The sequence below is a fragment of the Archocentrus centrarchus genome, chromosome 5, assembly GCF_007364275.1.
Source record: "Archocentrus centrarchus isolate MPI-CPG fArcCen1 chromosome 5, fArcCen1, whole genome shotgun sequence".
NCBI lineage: Eukaryota > Metazoa > Chordata > Actinopteri > Cichliformes > Cichlidae > Archocentrus > Archocentrus centrarchus.
Genome location: NC_044350.1, coordinates 6804353 through 6823805, shown reverse-complemented (window position 1 = coordinate 6823805; position 19453 = coordinate 6804353). Strand labels below are relative to the sequence as shown.

At 41.0% G+C, this 19453-nt stretch overlaps 1 protein-coding gene across 1 annotated transcript; it reads left to right on the top strand.

Annotated features, from left to right (window-relative positions):
* Positions 1-7844: 7844 nt before the first annotated feature.
* Positions 7845-18696, top strand: LOC115780623 (uncharacterized). Its single transcript, XM_030729911.1, has 11 exons — positions 7845-8046; positions 9548-9737; positions 9831-9922; positions 10018-10250; positions 10475-10711; positions 10792-10863; positions 11152-11368; positions 12631-12839; positions 13759-13831; positions 16209-16326; positions 17905-18696. Exons 1-11 carry the CDS (start codon positions 8031-8033, stop codon positions 18098-18100), a joined length of 1653 nt encoding a protein of 550 aa, XP_030585771.1. The 5' UTR covers positions 7845-8030; the 3' UTR covers positions 18101-18696.
* Positions 18697-19453: the final 757 nt, after the last annotated feature.

Sequence of the window (19453 nt, the reverse complement as noted above, 5' to 3'; positions counted from 1 at the left end):
TACACAGACATCCCACAATCTACACGGTAATTATTGAGGTGGGAAACAACACCACAACACCACCATTATCCCAGTACCAAAGAAAACAGCCATAAAAGACCTTAATGGTCCAGATCAGTGGTGCTGATGTCTGTAGTCATGAAGTGTTTTGAAAGGCTTGTCCTCCAGAACCTCAAAGCCCGCCTCCCCCAGACGTTTGACCCACACCAGTTTGCCTAATTGGGCAAACGGGTCCACAGAGGACATCATCCCCACTACTCTCCACATAGCCTTGAAACACTTGGACTACTCAGGAACCTACGTCAGGATGCTGTTCGTTGATTACAGTTCATGTCAGCCCTGACATCCTGGTAGTGAAGTTACCTGACTTGAACTTACCCCCGCTCATGCTCCTGGATCAAAAACTTCCTGACCAACTATGCTGTTGATACTGTGATAAACCACAGTTTGTTAAAGTGAGTCAGCTCTGCTCCTCCACCTTGACATTCAGCACTGGCTCCCTCCAGGGCTGTGTGCTGAGCCCCCTCCTGTATGCCCTCTACATGGACGATTGCACCCCCATCCACTGCTCAAACACCATTATCAAGTTAGCCGACAACACCACAGTGGTCGGCCTGTTTACGGAGGGTGATAGGAGATGGTCAGGGTGGTGCATCAAGTATAACCTGGAGTTGAACACCACTAAGACCAAAGAGATGGTCATTGACTTCAGGAGGCAGAGAGGGGACAATGCTCAACTTTACATCAACAGAGAGTGTGTAGAGATAGTAGCCTCATTCAAGTTCCTGGGGGCCCACATTTCTGAAGAAATCACTTAATGGCCACCAGAAGTAACTAGGGTTCAACTTGTAATTTTGCACTCATGTTTTAAATGTCATTTAAAAATAAGTTTAAAGAGGTCTCTGCTGCAAAGATGATCAAAACTATCCTTGCCTTTGCCATAATGATATGCTCTCTGAAGTGAAATATTACAAATCAAGTTTTGTTCCCCAATTACTATTTTTATTCAGTATTATACAACACAGTATGGTGACTGAGGAGAAAGACAGTTTTACGACTTTACGGGAGCTATAGTTAAAAAATAAAACACTTTTTCAACCTGTGCAGCAGTGCTTGATGCCAGGGTACAAAGTACAGATAAAAGGAGAAGAGACCAAAACACATTTCTGATTGGAAAGACCAAATGTTTGATAGCTTTATGTTTCCCCACTCTGTCTTGATCCTTTTCCTCTGAGGAATATTCTATGCACCTGATGGTTAAAACTGCATTCATCAAAAGTAAATGAAAGATGAAATACTGGGCTTGTACTTGCATCTCTGAGAAAGGCATTGCATTTTCTCACAGGCACAGTCATTATCTGGACAATGTAAGAGGAAAAATGCTGAATGCACTTCAGGGAAATGCTTTATAAATACTATGCTGCTTAACACTTTGCAAAGACAAGTAAGAGAGCTAACATTCAGGATGTAAACTTGCCAGCGTATTCCCCAACATGTTGCTACATGACAGAATTTGTATGCTGTATTCCAGAGCATGAAGTACTGGCTTTGGGGTGCTGGGACTCTATATAGACACGTTACCATTTTAGCCATATTTTAAAACATTATTTTTATTGCACTTCTGTTAGTTTTTTTTTATATTTCATTAGATTTTATCATGTTATGGTTTAACAACATTACTATCTATGCCAGCCTTTCAAGTAGCAGGACAGGACTCACATGGTTTAACTGGGTGACTGGTTGCACCAAAAAAAAAAAGAAAAAAAAATACTGCATTTGATGTACAGTACTTGTAAGAGTGAAATTAGAGCTTAAAATGAAATGTATAATTATATGTATATTATGTGTATAATAACAAGCATCTATATGCAGTACCAGTCAAAGGTTTGGACACACTCAGCCATTAAAGTGTGGCCAAACTTTTGACCGATACTGTACACCTATAGTTACTCTGTGATGTGTCACATGCTTTCCATAATCAGAACAGGCCAGAGCTTTTTTTCAGTAAATTGTGGGTCACTTGGTGAGTTTTATAATAATGTTGCAACCTTTTCAGGAATTAGCTGCTGCAAGCTTTGTCAGTTCACCCAGTTTATCTCTAATGATAGATGAGTTGAAAAGGTAAGTTTTTAAGCTGCAATCAATAATTTTTTTTTTTTTATTGCTTTTATGTTAATTATTCATTCTTGTTTGAAAGGTCATTGTCTCTTTTAAGAGATGGCTTCAGTCTTTTCTGTTGGGTATCTGTGACCTTTGAGACAGTTGCATCTCCACGACCACTAAATTCTGTTATCAAAATGTAAAAAAAAAAAAAAGAAAAAAAAAAGCCCAGCGCAGTATAAATCTAAACAAAATTGGTACAAAGGCAAAGTAGAAATTGTTGAAACAATTTTTTTGTTTTTAATTATATGCTCATTTTGAATTTGATGCATGCAACATAAAAAAGATGGAAGATTTTTCATATTATTGCATCACCTCTTCTTTAATTTTAAGCAACAAAGGAAACTGTTTGTCTAACTATAAAAGAAATAGTCTCCTGCAAGAAACATCAAACCTTTACCAAACAAAGTCACTTGCGAGTTTTATTACACACTTACATTTCCTCCCATCTAGATTCCTGTCACTCAAGTTTCACTAACAAAAACTTTCCAGCGATCATATCACCCACTTAGTTCAGCAGTTGGCCTATTTGATAATTGGATCAGGGCCTTTGGACTGTTCCTTATTTTACATCCAGAGGCATTTATGCTTTTGAGTTTATAGCTGTTCCATGTAAACTATAAAACAATCTTCCTCAACCCATCATGCTGGCTGAGACAATGGTTCTATTTAAATTCAGGTTTTTTCTCTAACTGGTCACTCATATGTAAGGATCCTGTACAGTGTTCTTTACAAACCTGTTTAAAAGCATCTACCAAAACCTGAATAACTGTAGGTCAGATTCAAACAATGCAAAATACCTGAGGCATCTTCACCTTCAATTTTCTCAGAAAAACTTTCTCTTCTTTACATTCTAGATTTATTAGTATCTACTAATACACCTTCAGTAAAAGCCACATATCACCTAAATTCAGCCTTAACTTGTTACATTTTAACTGTCCATCATAATAGTAGATAGTCTTTAGCTCAAATAGATACATTGACAGAGTCCTGGTTTACTTGTCCAGGAGGATTAATGGCAGAATGAAGTGCAGATGGGCTTTTTTTCTTTTTTTTCTTTCCAGTGTCAAATTTTGATACACAGCCTTGGTGTAACTGTCTAAGCAAGCCATTTTTCAAAACAGGTTTCACAGACTCTGAGTTCAAAGAGTTTGACAGCCATAGGGCAACTAGGTGGAATGTAGTTATGAGCAGAGAGAGCTGAGCAGAGTTTGTAGGGTCTTTACCTTACAATATAAAGTGCCTTGTTGTGATTTGGCGCTATATAAATAAAATTGAACTGAATTGAATTGAGGTAGGAGAAGTACAGTCATTCTTTACTTTAAGTAAAATACAGAAGCTTATGTTAAAAAAATGCTCCTGATTCAACTTCTTTACTCACCTAAAATTGAACAAGTACAGGCTCTGAAATGCACTGAAAGTAAGAAAGTAAAAGGTAGCGCTTTGAAGGACATTTCTGTTTTGTGCAAAGCTAACTGAACTTTACTTTGCTTTTTTTTAAATACAGAATGGAAATTTTCCATATTTATGGTATTTTTCTGGCACCCCAACCTCCTGAATATTTCAGGGTTTTTTTAAGATTTTTTTTAACAGTGAAATACTTTTTAAAAAACACAAATTTAATTGTTCATTTAGATTTTTTTTTTTTCATGGAATTTGTAAACAGACTAAAAAGCAAAATTATTAATAGGTTAGCAAGCCACACTGAGCTTAAACTCATAGTTTTCTGCGTCACAAAAGTGGCTCTCTTTTTACCAGGATATAGCACCATAGTAACACGCTGAAGATATAACCTGGCCAGGAGCAGAGGAGCCATACTCTGGGATTAACGTGAGATTTGGCAGGTGAGGAAACCCTAAGATCAGGTGTAGTGGTGCAGCACGGGGAAATCGTAATAATTTGTTCTGGGAGCTTTTGTATATTTTTGTATATGTGTCTCTGCTTCAACACACCTGAGTCAAATATAGAAGTCATTAGCAGGACTCTGGAGAACTTTACTGCATACTGCGGAGGTAATTCAGCCATTTGATTCAGGTGTGTTAGATCAGGGACACATCTAAAACCTGCAGGACAGGGGCTCTCGAGGCCTGGAGTTGAAGAGCCCTGACCTAGGTATGTTAGATTCAACTCATTGTCATTGTGCGCACAAGGCACACAACAAAATGATCATTCCAGATCACTCATCCAGAGACAAGCATCTGTAATCATGCAGCCAGAGACCGGCGCTACCATTAGGCAATGTGGTTTAAGTGTCTTGTCCAAGGACACAACACAGCACAGGGACAGGGGCTCGAACCTGCAACCTTCCAGCTGCAAGGCAAGCACCTACCCACTGGGCCACTGCCACAGAATACTGCAAAGGAAGTTCAGCACAACCAGGCTTTCTTTATGTTGGCTTGACAAAACCTAAAACCGCAGTAAGATAATGGGTATCACAACAATGGATGTCAGCTTTCTCTGTTAAGGCAGGCTTTCTGCTTTAGGTTCTGCTCACATGATAACATGGGCATTTCACGCATCATATGACTCTTCTTTCACACAAAATGATCCCTGTGAGTGCCACCTACTCCAGTCAGAGATGATATCAGATGATGATGATAAAAAGGTCATGGAAAAAGAGAAAAAGGAGCATAAAAAATATATAACAACAAAATGCAACACTGTTGCAAATAAGACAAGAGTTGAAAGCTGCAGAATCATGGGATTTAGCACAAGTCATCCCTTGATAATGTCTCTGATTGGAGTAGGTGACACTAATGGGGATCATTGTGTGCAGAATAAGAATCTGATGCATACACAGATCCTACAGTGGAAACCCAGATTAACAGACAACGTTGATAAACAGCATCATGATACATGTTATCGCTGACTGGGGTTTCAGGTTTTGTCAAGCCAGCTGAGCAAAGAAAGCCTGGCTGTGCTGAACTAACTTAAACTCACTTCAGTGGGGCTTAACTTGAACTTTTTGGATTATTCACTTAGAAAGACACCATAACGAGGTTTCTTGGAGACAACCATCAAAGTGCAGTTTGCAGATCCGTGAAGATAAACTTTATGAATGCAGTCTCTTTCCTTTAACACATTCTGCATTATTTGCACTGCTGCTGTAGTATAGTGGAACAGCAAAAAGAAACCTACAAGAAGAACATGTCCTTGTCTGCCTATCATTACTTGTGCTAAGTGGTTAAATTATCCAAAAGACTTTGTATAAGGGCAGATCTTGACAACTCATCTTTTTTTTAAATTATTATTTCTAAAGGCTTAAATATTTCACATGTTTGAACTACTGAAGCAAATCTAGTGTGCCTCAAACTAATGAGGCTCTTTAATTTCATTTCAAAGGTGTCATATCTGCCTCAGGAGATCATCTGACAAACTGAAGACAGTTCTCACAGCACCTGATTTACCTCAGGCTAAAAGTCATAAACAAAAAAAAAAAAAGTCATGAATGTGTTTTGAAACCAATGTCTGTAGTGTCCACATAGTAATGTGTAGAGTTAGAGCTTCATTTGTGTTTTATGTATGTGGTTAGAGACTGGCCACATACATAAAACACCAAAGGCAGAGGAGAAGTCGTAGGGGTTCATACCAACATGTATGCTTTATCATCGGAGAATGGGTCCCCTTCACCAAAGAGGTTACCTCAAGCCTCATCTCCTCAACTGAAGTCAGGGCTCTTAACACACGGAAACATGCATAGCCATGTTTATTTATTCCCTTTATTCCTTAATGCCGGCTAGCAGCAGCAAAAATAGAGGTGCTTACTGAGAGAAAAGTTCAGCATATTCTCAACAACTCACCTCAGTATCACTGTCATCGCACAGAAGTGAGCTTCACTGACTCATCGACTCATATCAGACTCCTTTCACAAAGTTTTACAGCCTCCTCCAGAGTAAATAAACAGGGACGCTTCTCACCTGGTATATTGATAGCGCCAATTCACCTCAAGGCACTTCGTATTGTGGGTAAAAACCCTACAATAATACAGAGAAAACCCAACAGTCAAAACGACCCCCTATGAGCAAGCATTTGGCAACAGTGGGAAAGAAAAACTCTCTTTTAACAGGAAGAAACCTCCAACAGAACCAGGATCAGGGAGGGGCAGTCATCTGCCGCAACTGGTTGGGGCTGAGGGGAGAGACAGGACAAAAGGCATGCTGTGGAAGAGACCCAAAGATTAATAATAACTAATGATTAAATGCAGAGTGGGGTATAAACAGAGTAAATAAGGTGAATGAAAAGAAGCCTAGGCCTATAGCAGCATAACTAAGGGATGGTTCAGGGTCACCTGATCCAGCCCTAACTATAAGCTTTATCAAAAAGGAAAGTTTTAAGCCTAATCTTAAAAATAGAGAGGGTGTCTGTCTCCCGAATCCAAGCTGGGAGCTGATTCCACAGAAGAGGGGCCTGAAAGCTGAAGGCTCTGCCTCCCATTTAACTCTTAATTATCCTAGGAACCACAAGTAAGCCAGCAGTCTGAGAGCAAAGTGCTCTGTTGGGGTGATATGGTACTATGAGGACTTTACAATAAGATGGGGCCTGATTATTCAAGACCTTGTATATGAGAAGTATTTTAAATTCAATTCTAGACTTAACAGGGAGCCAATGAAGAGAAGCCAATATGGGAGAAATCTGCTCTCTCTTTCTAGTCCCTGTCAGTACTTGAGCTGCAGCATTTTGGATCAGCTGAAGACTTTTCAGGGAGCTTTTAGGACAGCCTGATAATAATGAATTACAATAGTCCAGCCTCGAAGTAATAAATGCACGAATTAGTGTTTCAGCATCAGTCTGAGAAAGGATGTTTCTAATTTCAGAAATATTGCGCAAATGCAAAATAAAAAAAGAAAGAAAGAAAAAGCGGTCCTACACTTGAATTGGGAGTGCTAAGAAAATTAACTTTACCTTTAAAAGTTAACTCTGTTTCTGTCAAATCTAAAGTCTTTGCCAACTTAGCATGCAGGTTTGCTTTAAGTTTGCAAAGAATAAATAACATGTTCATCTTAATGCAGTTAAAAATTTAAACTCAGAAAAAGTAAAACACCTGTTTTGCTACTACAGCACAAGTGGAACAGTGGTATTATCAGACTGCAGGATTCAGGGGGGCAAAGGTAAATGGCATAATCCTGACATCCTGGAATATTTATCCTACACTGTAGATATATTTCTACTTTTTTTTTTTTGTACCCGCTCTATTCCACACTGCAGAGGTAGCAGAGCTCATTCGCCCTCAGACTTATGTAACCCTGCTGCCATTGTCCTGCTTGTGACAGGTGAACACACCTGTCACTACATAAGAGTCCACACAGGCATTTCTCAATCCAACCTTCTTGCTTCTGTTTCTTAGTTTTATAGTGTAAATGGGGTTTTTTTTATTATTAATTATACTGCAATGCTTTTTTTCAACTGTAGATCATAGTTTTTTATTATTATTCCTTTATGTTGCTGCTGCGATAATACAGCAATTCCCATTGCGGGATAAATAAAATATGTCCGTGTATGTTTTGAATGAGTGTTGCACCTCTTGCCTAAACTATGAACTTCAGAGGTTTCTGGCTCACGGACGCATCTTCATCCACCCACCTACCTACCACGCTTCTTAGTGTGATTGACACACTGATCTGGGAAAGCCGTTTGATAACCGCTCCGTGGTCGCCTGTTAGTCTGGCTGTGGATCAATAAAGGGGGGCGGGACCTGCTGTCACGTGCCAGAATCAGTTGGATAATGAAAGGTGGTGTTGCGCAACCCTGTAGTCCCTCCGCCCTACTTCATGAGTCATATAATTTTTGGTGATATAACTGAAACTCCTGCTACCTCCGCCGGGATAGATTTGCGTCTTCTTGGAAAAGTGTCACACCCATAAAACGGAAGCATGTCTACCGAGAAAGGTAAGACTGTGCGCTAAATCACAGATTTTTTTTTTCCCCACGCTGTGATAAATCGACAAAACAAGGGGCAGCACGTACATAATGTAAAAGTTCGGTGTGAATGCGAATTAGACCAACTTCATTATAACACAGACACATGCCGAAATGTCAACAATAATCATGTGGTCTGAGGTCCATGAGCTGTTTTCATTTGGATTGATTGTGTACTACGGTGTGCTGTAATCTGTTAGTGTGCTGCTATTACAGGCTATGATCTTCAAAGTAATCGTAACTTTATCTGTATGAGGTAGTTGAGTAAAAAGTGGAAATAAAGTACAAACGTGAGCCTAAACCTGCACTCGTGCACAGTAGGTTGGAGTAAACTGCTTATTTTTTATTTTATTTTATTTTTTTATTGAGCGATCCCTGTCAAGACTATTTATGGCCTTTTGAATAATTTAGGTATTTTTGGCTTTGCTTTATACACTCAGTGGTCATTTTTTTAGGTACACGTTGCTAGTACAGTGTTGGACCTGCTTCAGAACTGCAGTAATTCAGATTCAACGTGGTGCTGGAAACATTCCTCAGAGATTTTCGCCCATATTGATATGATAGTTGCTGCAGATTTGTTGACTGCACATCAGTGATATGAATCTCCACTTACAGCATATCCCATTCAGAGATGTAGATCAGCAGTTTCTGAAATACTCAGACCAACCCGTCTAGAAGCAGCAACATGCCACGCTCAGTCACTTATATCACTTTACTTCCCCACTTTGATGGTCAGTTTGAACTTTACCGTCTTGACCAGGTCCGCATGCCTTAATGCACTGAGTTGCTGCCATGTGATTGGCTGATGAAATATTTGTATTAACCAACAGTTGGAACAGGTGTATCTAACAAAGGTGGCGAGTGAGTGTAGGTACAAGCTGAATCAATCATCAAGAAACTATTACTTATCATTATGAAGTACTAAATTTAGCAATCAGTTTTTATTGTTTTTTTGTTTTTTTTCCTTTATAGAGCCACTATAATACATTCTATTTTATTGCATTCTTTCATTTGTACTTATTGAGCTCTTTTATTTTAATATCTTAATTTTTCTATTTAATGAGTACTTTTTTGTGTGTAATTTTTACATTATTGAACTTATTTTTGTTGTCATATTGCATTTTTTTCAGTCAGTTATTCTACTTTAGTAATACTATTTGTTACAGCAGCCACAAATAGTAAATACTGTACAGCATATAACAGGAATTTGCCAACTTTTGGAGATCAGTTAAATATTTCTTATTTATCTTATTGTATATACTGTTGAATAATGAATGCATATATTAGGTATTGCCTCAATTTTCTCAGATTCTTATAGACCAGTTGATTAATTGGGAAACTGATGAAGGGATTATTCGATCCTAAACATCATCTCATAGTTTCTGCACTGCATCATATTGCCTGGGCCAGGAAATGGCAATAGAGCGAATGAATAAATCATTGTGTAACATTACATATGTCGTTCCCCCAGTTCCTGACACCCCAGTGGAAATCATTGTGGAGCATTTAACTAAAGCCCAGCACATAGCTGCAGCATGTGGTAATGTTCCTGAGGAGTTGACAAGTCACTTGCAGAAGGCTTTGGACATCGCTAGTGGCCTGGATGACTACCTGGAGAAAATGGCCACACAGGAAAGTGAACCTCTTGCAGAACTTTATAAGTATGTCCTCACTCCATGCTCATAATCATACAGAGCTCAAGGGATGTACTGTGTGATGTAAGCGTTAACATTTTCAGTTATGCTCCATTGTAGAAAGACATTTTCTCATGACTGGGATCAAGTACACAAGGAGGGTAAAACCATGTTCAAGCTTCCCAAGGAATGTATCACTGGACATGTTGAAGGTGAGACATTTAAATGTTGCTCACATCATACCATATTCTTTTTTAACTGGGTTACTCATATTGCAATAACATGATCTCTGATGTGTTTGTGGCAGGTCAAACCCTGAAGATGCTGATCTACATGAGCCAAGCAAAGAGGGTCTTAGAGATTGGGATGTTCACTGGCTATGGAGCTCTGTCCATGGCTGAAGCGCTACCAGAGGACGGCTGCTTAGTGGCCTGTGAGTTGGAGCCATACCTCAAAGAGTTTGCTCAGCCCATTTTTGACAAGTCTCCACATGGCAAGAAGATTACTGTCAAGACTGGAAATGCCATGGAGACGCTAAAGGCGAGTGAACTTTAGATCCTTTCGAAGGCGTAGTGGGCTATTTTGCAATTTTGGGAGCTATTTTGGGGGAATAATTATGTGATCCCCACTCTAGGAAGCATTTCATAACTTCTTCACATATGTTGTTACTGTGTAACGTGTCCATAATCTGAACAGGCAAATGTTAACACTGACAAACTGTGAGTCACATGGTCAGTTTTGTAACGATGTTGTATTCCCTCCAGGAATTAGCTGCTGCAGGTGAGCAGTTTGACATGGTTTTCATCGATGCTGACAAAAACAACTACATCAGCTATTATAAATTTATCATGGACAACAACATACTCAGATTGCGAGGGGTCATATGTATCGATAACTCACTGTTCAAAGCCAAGGTTTATCTTAACGACGCCACAGATAGCAATGGACTGGCCCTTCGTGAGTTTAACCAGTTTGTCTCTAATGACCCCCGAGTAGAGCAGGTGAGTTTCAGATGTTTTCATGTTACAATCAGTATTTTGTTAGTTAACTTTTATGGTGATAATTCCTTCTTGTTTGAAAGGTCATTGTCCCTTTAAGAGATGGCCTCAGTCTTATCCGTCGGGTACCTCTGGCCGAGTGCTCACGGCGACAGGTACTTCAAGTTCATTGTAACTGCTTATTTGGACTCTTGATACTACTGTGCCATCATTGATTCTACCTGTGCCGTCCCTGCTGAGAAGTCCAAATGCTCTTGGTTTACTGTTTTGTAGACTTAACTTCGTCTGTATGCCAAAGTCAGGTCTACAAAATGAGAGTCCACAATTTTGCTACATGTAGCTTTAATTTGCAGCATATCATGTAATGCAGCTACTGATAACTTTCTCCTGGCAACAGCATCATTCTCACTGACCATGTCTGCCCTTTCATTCTTGTGTATTAGTGTAAAATAACAGATGATGAGGTTTTCCGCGGGGTCAGAGGACATTCCATCCTGGATCGGATGCGCCTTGATAGTAAGGTGGCCTATGTGACAGGAGCTGGGCAAGGCATAGGCCGAGCATTCGCCCATGCCCTGGGTGAGGCTGGTGCAAAGGTGGCAGTGGTAGACCTGGATCAAGCTAAAGCTGAGGCAGTTGCAGAGGAGCTTTTTCTTAAAGGTAAAGCATGCTTACAAAAAACAAAGCCTGACCTGCATGCTCCTGTTCTATTCCCAGCCTTCCTTATTTTAAAGAAGACATTCCCAAAGTGGTTTGTAGCCCACCTGGTGGGACATTAAGGTACTGCAGGTTATAAACTAGTATCTTGTCAGCAGCTAGGAAGCACTGAAATGGAGCAATGGCTATCAGGTTGCAGAAGTGAAGCTGTTAATAGAGTATCAGCCTCAAAAATCAGTCAACAAAAACACAGAAATACTTCATCTTACGTGTAATGATCAAACTTGTGAATAGAGGTTTGGGTGGGCTGCGATAGATTTTCAGATGTCAAAATGGGCTACGGCAGTCTTAAGTCTAGTAATCATGGATTTATAAATTAAAACAATTTTCAGGGTCCATATATGAGGAGAGGGTTGCAACCAATTAAAAAAACTGTCTGAATTGTCAAACTAAATAATGGAGTAACTTGGTCTTAATCCCTAACTCCTAACTCACTGTGACTCTCAGTTTCATTCTGTAATCAGGAACCAACTATTTTTAGTTGGTTCCTGATTACTTTCCTGTCTTTACTCACATGATTGTGTGATGTGTTTGTAGTTTTTGAGCTCTTTCTTTCCTTAAAATGTAAAGTTCATAACAAGAGACACATTGCAACACTTGATTCAACATAACTTGCTCTTTTCTTCTAACTGTAACGTTCACCCCCGCTGGGTCTCAATTGTGAAAGGAGTCCAGAGGAATGTCACGTTGAATAGGCTGTAGTCTGTCAGCTTTTGTTCGCTGCCATAGCTGGCATACTGCAGCGCTCTTAAAATGGCTTGCAGTCCAGAGCAATAAGTTCAAAGACAGCCAGGAAGTAAAATGAAAATCTGTAAGAGTCACAGCATTGTGTTGGCCTCAAAGTGGTGAAACTGACTTTAAACTGGAAAATCTGCGATGACAGCAGCGACGAAGGGCACACTGTTGAATAAAACTCAGGCTTTAATTGCTAGAGTTAAAAAAAAGCACACCCTGCATTAATTCATTCAACATGAGTTTACATTTTTGGGCCAAGTGGTTGAAATCGTGTGAGATTGGTTTGTGTTTTGACCAGCAGATGGCAGCATACTAAAGGATAAAATGTTTGGTCAAGCATGATCCTCTGCATCAGAACCTGCATCATATCTTCTTCCATTTTTTTTTTTTTTAAAATTTTTGTTTAAAATATCTAAAATGTCCAAGGGTCACATTTTCTCACAGTACACCCCTGTGTTACATTTAAACAGGTATCAGTGCCATTTCAATAACAGCTGACATCAGCAAGTCAGATGACGTCCAGAGTATGATCGACACCATAGTTTCCAAATGGGGAGCGATCCACATCGCTTGTAACAATGCCGGCATCAACATGAACTCAGCCAGCGAAGACACCAGTCTAGAGGAGTGGGACCAAACCTTTAATGTGAACCTCAGGGGGACTTTCATGTGCTGTCAGGTGTGTGAGGGCAGTGTGCAATAGTAGCAAATACTGTTTTTTATAAAGTGATTTGGTCAAAATTAGTTTCATAAGAAATGTACTCTTGGCACTTGATTTTGGTACTATGATAAACAACTCAGATCAAATTCTGCACCAATTTCATAGGTTAGTTTAATTTCCATTCCCAAAATAAAAACTACATGAAACAGAGACACTTTTAAAGTGAATCACCTACTTACTAATCAGTCTGAGTTAATAATGGGAAAGTGTTTAAATGAGCACATTTAATGAAACAAATAGCAGCTGAAGACTTGAGACACTTGACACACACACACACACACACTAGCCATATTATATGCATCCTTTTGGATCATTTTTAGATAAGCCACTAGTTTTTGTGTTTTTGTAGCTTTAGAAACAACCCTCAAAAACCTAAGCACGGTGTTCATCTAAGTATCATGATTCTGCACACACAATGAGTACAGTCAATGCAAAATGTGTCTTTGTTAATTTATGTTCAAGTGAGTATGTAAATCTGTTAAAATTAGATACATTTACAAACTTGTGTCAGTAAAATATGACTAAAAATATGCTGAAAGAACCAAAAAGATTCTTGATGATGTATTCCTTCAGCAGTCTATTTCTATCCAAACTAGTTAGGACTATGACCTAATTAATGGTGCAACCAGCTTGAGCTCCTTTGTAGTAACTAAATTTAGTTCTAAATTATCTAGCTGCTGCGAGACATCTATATGTACAACCTACAAGCCCTTTTTTTGTGCAGCTTTCAAATCCACACCAAACGCTATCCCGTCTCCAACGATAAACTACATGTTTTTGTGTTGATCTGTGCTCAACAGCTTTGGGCATGGCATATCGGTGCCTTAATAATAAGGTGTTTAATGTGTCTCTCTCCCACTCCGAATCCTTGCCTTAGGCAGCAGGTCGAGTGATGTTGAAGCAAGGGTACGGCAAGATTATCAACACAGCTTCCATGGCCAGTCTAATAGGTGAGTGATGATTCTATTTCCCCACTTTCTCTCTGGAGCCCCTCCATGTCTGCTTTTAATCTCTCCATTTGGCGTGGAGAGTTGGGCAGAGTGGAGGGCGGGGGGGGGGGGGGGGGGGGGGGGGGGGGGGGGGTATTTAAATACATTTGCGCTGTACAGCTATGTGGGTGAGTGCACATCACATTAGATTTTTCATCTTCAAACAAAGTCTTTTTTAGTAGTTTTCCCCTGTTTGTGAGAAACTTAAGGTGAGCCTTCACTTTTAAAACAGGATTAGGCAGCTCTCCTCCTTTGCAACTTTTAGCCCAGTTAAACAGTTCTATAGAGATGCAATCACCCCTGCGTGCAGTAGCAGAAAAAAAATACAGTGTTGTGATTGCGTCTCGCCGAGGCATTTTTGCATCATAATAAACATCCCCTCTCTGCGGAGCTGTCTGGAGGATGTGGAAGGCAACCTGAGGTCCAACTTGGGAGGGGAGGGTTCCTGTGCAGCGGCAAAACCCCAGCCTGTGCCAACGGCCTTGTTTGAACAGCGGAAGACACTTTTAGAGTTTAGTGAGAGCCTAGTAAAAGCCTTGTAATTCGCTGCACCGGTGTAATGTTCCTTCTCCAACAGGTTCCTCCAGAGGAACAGCAACACTTCATCAGCAGTATAGTCAAATCGCCAGTAAAGCGCTGTGCCATATGGACCCCAGTCCCGACTGCAGGGGCAATCTGTAAAACAGGAGCATGCTGGTAAATAGAGGCCAGCATAAAGAAAATGATCAATTACTCGCATTACGCTCAGTCCTTCAGGAATTTACTTTATTGGTGTGGACATCTGTTATAATATTGTCATAATGTGTAATCAGATGGGACCTGTTCTAGCCAAGTGGAAGACCAAAAAGCAGCCGTAAATGTCCAATTAAAATGCACAATGACAGCTTTTTGTCCATCTGCTGAATGGCGCGTGTGCGTGTGCCCGCTAACGCCCCCTCGACACACACACACACACACACACACACACACACACACACACACACACACTGAACATCAACAACTATATTTTTTCTGAATGATGGCCAGCAGCTCAAAGATACCAGACAGGAAATATCTTTTTTGATAGTCTTTTCTCTTTTTTTTTGACCTTACTGAGAGTTTTGTGACTCCTGCACACATACCTGCAGATCTGTGCTGCATAGTAATGTACATAACAGCAGCTGGGAAAAGAGTACATCATTTGAACTCCTTATCTGCTCAGAAGAATTCAAAATGTAAAGGCGTGCCTGATAAAGAGCATGTTTTCTCCCACTTGCAATGGGCAATAAGTAGGGTGAATGTTAAAGAGGGCTTTGGAGAATGCTCTCCTTCTACTTCTTTTTCCCTTCTCTGGGGATTACTGCTCTTTAAGACGGCGAAAACATCAATGCAGGTTTATTTAAAGGATGAAGGCATTTTCTGAATGGTATTTTGGGGCCGTATCATCAGGTCTTGAGCAAGGATTAGTGCTGTTAGGCATTTTGAGCTGTGTTTCCTGTCCTGATAAGTCGGATTTCACCTTCAATCTGCGTGTAAGCCCTGGGCTCGGCTCCTCCTCGCTTGCTCCTCTGAGGTCCCAGCCTACCCTTATCCAGCCCAGCCCAACCCAGCCTTACCTTCCTCTGCAATCTTGCCACTAAACCTTGCTCTCAGCTACCATGCTGCTGTCCCACCCTTTCCATGTTATTTCTTCATCAGATCCCAACTTTTACCTCTACACTGCAAATCTTCTTTTTTTTTCTTTTTTTAAAATCTGAGCATTGTATGCAGGATGCTCCAGCCCTTTTCTCCTCAGGACCACTCTCTGCCTCTCCGCAGCTGGCCGGTATTTATCATTCCTGGTCTCACACTGAAGCCATTTGGCAGTCAGATCGGCGGGTGATGAGGTTAACTACTAAAGTTGTATGTAACTTGGAGCCTTCCTTGTGATGATTAATCAACCAGCAGAAAATGAGCCCCTGTCCCGGCATCCCATGCAGTGTGCAGCATCTGTGATGGTCAAGGCAAACAAATGGCTCCCTGCCTTTGTTGCTGAGGACAGAGCATAACTGGACATTATAAGCAATTAATTTTACATAGCTTCATCCCCAGCAGCTAATGGAAGAGCTTTTATGTAGTATGCACAAGAAACCACAGGAACTGGAATGCACACCGAATAAGCTGTTTGCCCTCTTTAAGAGGGAAACTATTTAGTTATGGCAGAGGATAAAACAAACAGATGTTTTTATTAGAATTTGAAAAGTGCATGCCACTATTAACGATGCTGTTAATGTATTCTTAAATAACATGTGTCAGTTCCTGAAATGGACGACGGCGACTATTTCGGTTGCTAATTTTCTTTCCACCGTCCACTGTGCAGTCCCCCATCCTCAGAAGCAGCTTTCCTACAACACATCCAAGGCTGGTGTGGTCAAACTGACTCAGACTCTGGGTGCCGAATGGGTTGACAGAGGAGTGCGTGTCAACTGCATCTCACCGTAAGTACTGCCTATTCTTGGCCTTCTTCTACCAAAACACACAGGTCCACCTTTTGATTATACTAAGCTGCAAAAGGAAGCAGTGATTAGCGTGTTTGCTTTCATATGAAGAGCCCCATTTGGGGAGGGGGGGCTAATTTAAGTCCTCAAACAATGCATCAGTGCTTAATTAGATGACGTCTTGAGGGATGAATCAACCAAACACTTGCTCTAATTGTTCTGTTCAATTAGGGAATCAAATTTGCAACCTCACTCCAAGTGTCGGCGCAACAATAGCGCCTTGTTTGTATCTATTTGTCTGTGAAGCTGAGCGGTAGGAAGAAAATGAGGAGAACACAGGAAGGGCTGTATGAATGTGTGTTGGGGTGGGGGGGTTCGGGGGGTGGGGATAAGTGAAGCATCTCTTAGCCCCAGCCATCCCTGAGCAAATCCGTCCGGTGGCACCGGGCGAGCCAGGCCCAGTCACAGCCCCAGAACAAAGCCCTCACACACGCACCACGCTCAGCTTTATTTATCGGCAGCTTGTTTGCTAATTTTAATTTGCAAAGAAGCAATTCGCTCTCCCCTCACTAACCGGGTGTCTCAATGGACCCCTGATTTCTTTGAAGTGACAGTCGGTAAATATGCATAAAAAAGGGACACAATTAGCGCTCACGAGGTTGACTGGAGCCTGATTCCATTGGCAACTTTAGCCGCAGCGGTGATAAGCTGCATTATCTAGAAAATTGGCTGAGGGAAAACAGTACCTCTGATTGCCAGGAAAGGTTCCAGATAACAGGGCAGCTGAAGAGAAATATAATTGAGGTGGAATATGTTAACCAAGGTGTCACATGCTCCTTGGAAGTGCTAATTTAGCCAAATGTTGGAATTCCATATCAAGGCACCAGGATACATCGAACAATGATTCAGGCTTCATGGCTTTTAGTCACTGTCACAGCAATTGTGTAGAAAGTCAGAAGTCGTCTCGTATTAGGCGCAGGCGCGCATGTTGACATATTTATTCAAATGTAAGCTCTGTGATATTTGACTGTAGGAAGTGGAGAGGATGGCATTTGTTGTGACACAGAGCTATTAGATGCCGGAGCGCAACCACCAAACTAAAAGCAGCGGCTTTCTGATAAACTCCTTCTAAATACTGTCTCAGCATCAAAGTAGCACATTTCAATCAGGAAATATGAGGGAGCTGAATATAATAAGTATTTAACCAAAGGCTATGTGCAAATTATGCCACACGTCCCCTCATACCCATGGGCTCTTCCAGAGATGTGCCAGTCATTAAAGTGCCACCCCGTCCCACCGTAAATATCATCAGAGATGCCATGCCATGCCCTTTCTACAAAGGATAATTGGGTGTATTTTTGTCACCAAAGTGGTGGCTCTGAAACAACGCTGTCACTCCTGGCTCTGAACTGTGATGTCTTCTGATTTCATTGTGTGTGTGTGTGTGTGTGTGTGTGCGTGTGTGTGTGTGTGTGTGTGTGTGTGTGTGTGTGTGTGTGTGTGTGTGTGTGTGTGTGTGTGTGTGTGTGTTTTTTCCCTCCTCTTTCTCCCTCTCACTTTGTCTGCCTCTCTTTTCAGGGGGATTGTTGACACCCCTCTCATCCACTCGGAGAGTCTGAGGCCTCTGGTGCAGCGCTGGCTGTCAGATATTCCTGCTGGTAGACTGGCTCAAGTGACAGACCTGCAAGCTGCAGTGGTCTACTTGGCATCTGATGCCTCTGACTACATGACAGGGCATAACTTAGTCATAGAAGGTGGGCAAAGTCTGTGGTAAAAGGACTAGATGAAGAGATGAAAACTTTTCCCCCTGCTCTCTTCATTCTCCAGGGATCAAAAATAGGTGGCATTCATATTATCTCCCTTTGAGATGTGAACAGCAGTATTAGTTTAAATGTAACTGCAGTTTTTCCAGCTGATATGTGATTTGGAGTAAGGAGATGAATAGGAGTTTTTTATTTCTTTCTCTTTGTGGACTGTAGGTTTAGTTCAACGTCCAGTGTGGTAAAACAATACAGAAAAGAGTTTTAGGAGTTTTATCGTTTGCAAGCCGGAGAGATGAGGAAAGTACTGCAGTGTTCTTTTAAAATGAGACCAAATTATCGCAGCTTCTTTTTTGTTACACTTTTTTACACTCTGGATGCTGATTAAACATACCCCATTTCTGATGCCTGTGACTGTAACGTTTTATTGTATCTGCTCCAGTACAAACTCAGCCAAATGCTGTTAAAAACACAAATGGGTAATAAAAAGTAATACAGGTTTTGTAATGAACTAGGGGGATGTTATCCTTGCATGATTACATGTAAAGTGAATTGTGTGATTTTTTTTCCTCTTAATTAGCTGCAGCAATGCTGTTTTTATACTGTATATACCAATTAGTCACAATATTAAAACCACTGAAATGTGAAATTAATAATATTGATCGTGTTACAATGCAGTGTTTTACCAGGAAAACTTGCGTTCTGGCATCCTGATGTCACTGACGACAGCTGCCTCTTCCCCAGACCTGCCACACAGCAAAAATTGTTCAGGGTTAGGGATGTGGCAGTAAGTCCTCAGGCGCCGACCTGACCTGTTTGTCTGTTAGGCAAATAGGAGCAAGCCTGATCCACACAGGATGTAACCTTAAGGATCTAAGGAATCAAACAGCCCCCATCCTGATGCCAAAAACCACAGGACACCCACCTGAGGTGTTCTCGCCCTGGCGTGCTTCTTGGTGCGGTTGTATTTAATTGTTCTTAAAAACCCCAGAAATTTGCTAATACACAATATCCGGGTCAGGTGTGAATGTAAACTGGTGGTTTACATTCACACCTGTATGGATGTGTTCTTGCACCGTTTGCACCTCAACTCACCGCTTTCGCCCAAGACTCGTGTGCCGTACGCAGGGTTACAGCGTCCCAGTCCCCCTCTCTCTAGCTCTTGCTTGCCAACTGGTTCTCACAAGTGGTGCTTGTGAGAACCATCTTAATTGCTCCATTAACTGTTTGTGCGCTGAAAAACAATACTTAAAGGAGAGGTTAGCTGAGGAGGTGACCCCAGTTGCTGCAATTACATGAAAAGTAGCGGCCAATTAGCACTCTCTGCAATGTGACACTGTTGGTGTTTATGTGAGCAACTTCACGTT

Bases quoted from the DNA above. Each gene is read 5' to 3' on its own strand.
- LOC115780623 (XM_030729911.1), top strand. The intron at 9,923-10,017 runs GTGAGACATTTA...TGTTTGTGGCAG, and splicing joins TATCACTGGACATGTTGAAG to GTCAAACCCTGAAGATGCTG. The intron at 10,712-10,791 runs GTGAGTTTCAGA...CTTGTTTGAAAG, and splicing joins ATGACCCCCGAGTAGAGCAG to GTCATTGTCCCTTTAAGAGA.